Source organism: Austrofundulus limnaeus, unplaced genomic scaffold (assembly GCF_001266775.1).
Source record: "Austrofundulus limnaeus strain Quisiro unplaced genomic scaffold, Austrofundulus_limnaeus-1.0 Scaffold1296, whole genome shotgun sequence".
Lineage (NCBI taxonomy): Eukaryota > Metazoa > Chordata > Actinopteri > Cyprinodontiformes > Rivulidae > Austrofundulus > Austrofundulus limnaeus.
The window spans coordinates 42484-43868 of record NW_013953698.1 but is presented as its reverse complement, the minus strand read 5'-3'; the positions used below and the strand labels follow the sequence as shown (position 1 = coordinate 43868).

General features: G+C 34.7%; 1 protein-coding gene across 1 annotated transcript in view; it reads right to left on the bottom strand.

Annotated features, from left to right (window-relative positions):
• The window catches only part of LOC106534881 (rhotekin), a gene marked incomplete at its 5' end in the record, with an annotated part of 16235 nt that overhangs the window by 4289 nt on the left and 10561 nt on the right, over positions 1–1385 (bottom strand). Inside the window, 1 exon segment of the mRNA XM_014031658.1 lies at positions 1200–1287. Within this exon segment, the coding sequence (XP_013887112.1) occupies positions 1200–1287 (88 nt within the window).

Genomic DNA, 1385 nt, shown 5'->3' with positions numbered 1-1385 from the left:
TTCCTCTGTGTTCCTCTTCAGGCATGTTGCTGTTTTTTGCATCAAAAATGCTGGGATATTAAAACATAGTCATTTTATTTTATGTAAAAAATATATTAATTTGATTACCAGTAATATACAAATAAAAACAGAATAAAACTAGCACTAGATAAAATAAATCATGAATTTATTTATTTTTGTAATTTATTCAAGAAAGGGCTGAAAGAAGAAATCCTGTGTGGCAGCACTTCATACAGCCTGCAAGGCTCAGATAATAAATGTTTTTGTTTGTTTTGTTTTAAATTGAGACCTGTGTAATATTTGTTATCATTCTTATTTTTATCATGTTAATGGAGAAAGAAAAGGCAGTATCGGCTTCAAGAATTGGCCAAAAATAAATCAGCTGCACGTATCGGTGTATCGGTTAGACTGATGTCAAAATAATCGGTATCGGCCTTCAAAAACCTGTATCAGTCAATCTCTGATCAGTAGGAAATATTGTGCTGAAAATCATTGTAAATAAATGTATATTTGAGACTTTGTTGTTTTAAGTCAACAAAGTTCAAATCTTCTGAAAGTTTTGCTCCTTTAGCAGGATTGACAGTAAAGCTGACATAGTGGAAACCTATTTTTTTACCTATCAGTTTTAGAGGCTTCACCCTGAACAAAGTCTCTGCAGAAAATGAAAGAACATGTTCACAAGGTGCTGCATTCCATCTCTAGATTATTGTTAGATTCACAGATCTTAGTTCAGCAGGTACACAATAAGAAAATTTCCCATCCTCCCCAGTTTAGGTCATTGTTTGGTTTCATGCCAAGTACGGTTCAAGATAACAGGCAGTGGAAGCATTTTTTTTACAGGATCTGATACGTGAAAGATAAGAATGCTCTCAGTCATTGTTGGCAGATTTCGTTTGCAGATGGATAAATAAAAAAATGCTAAATCAGAATGGTTTTCAGAGTAATGTGGGGCAGAAATATGCTTTCACTCTGCATTAATTGATGACACAGGTAGGTGATGTTTGAAGCAGCAGCATTTTCCATTTACTGTTATTTACTACTTGCAGAGTAAACTGTGTTAAACTGTCAGCACAAGCGATTATCCTCATCATGATGAGCTTTAGGAGGATTGAGTATTTAATATTCTACAGGAAAATTAATAATTATGAGCTTATGAAGGCTAAAAGTGGCAGAACTGGCCTGAGTGGAAGAAAGCCTACCTTTCTTTGTAGTAAGATGACAGCGAAGATCGAATCTCATCTGACAAATCTGGAACTGCAGGATTCTCTCTGGCAGGGGAAGGTGTTACTGTAAATTAGGAGGAAGAAAAAAATACAGCGGGTAAAATAATTATTGAACACGTCACCATTTTTCTCAGTAAATATATTACTAGAGGTGCTAATGAC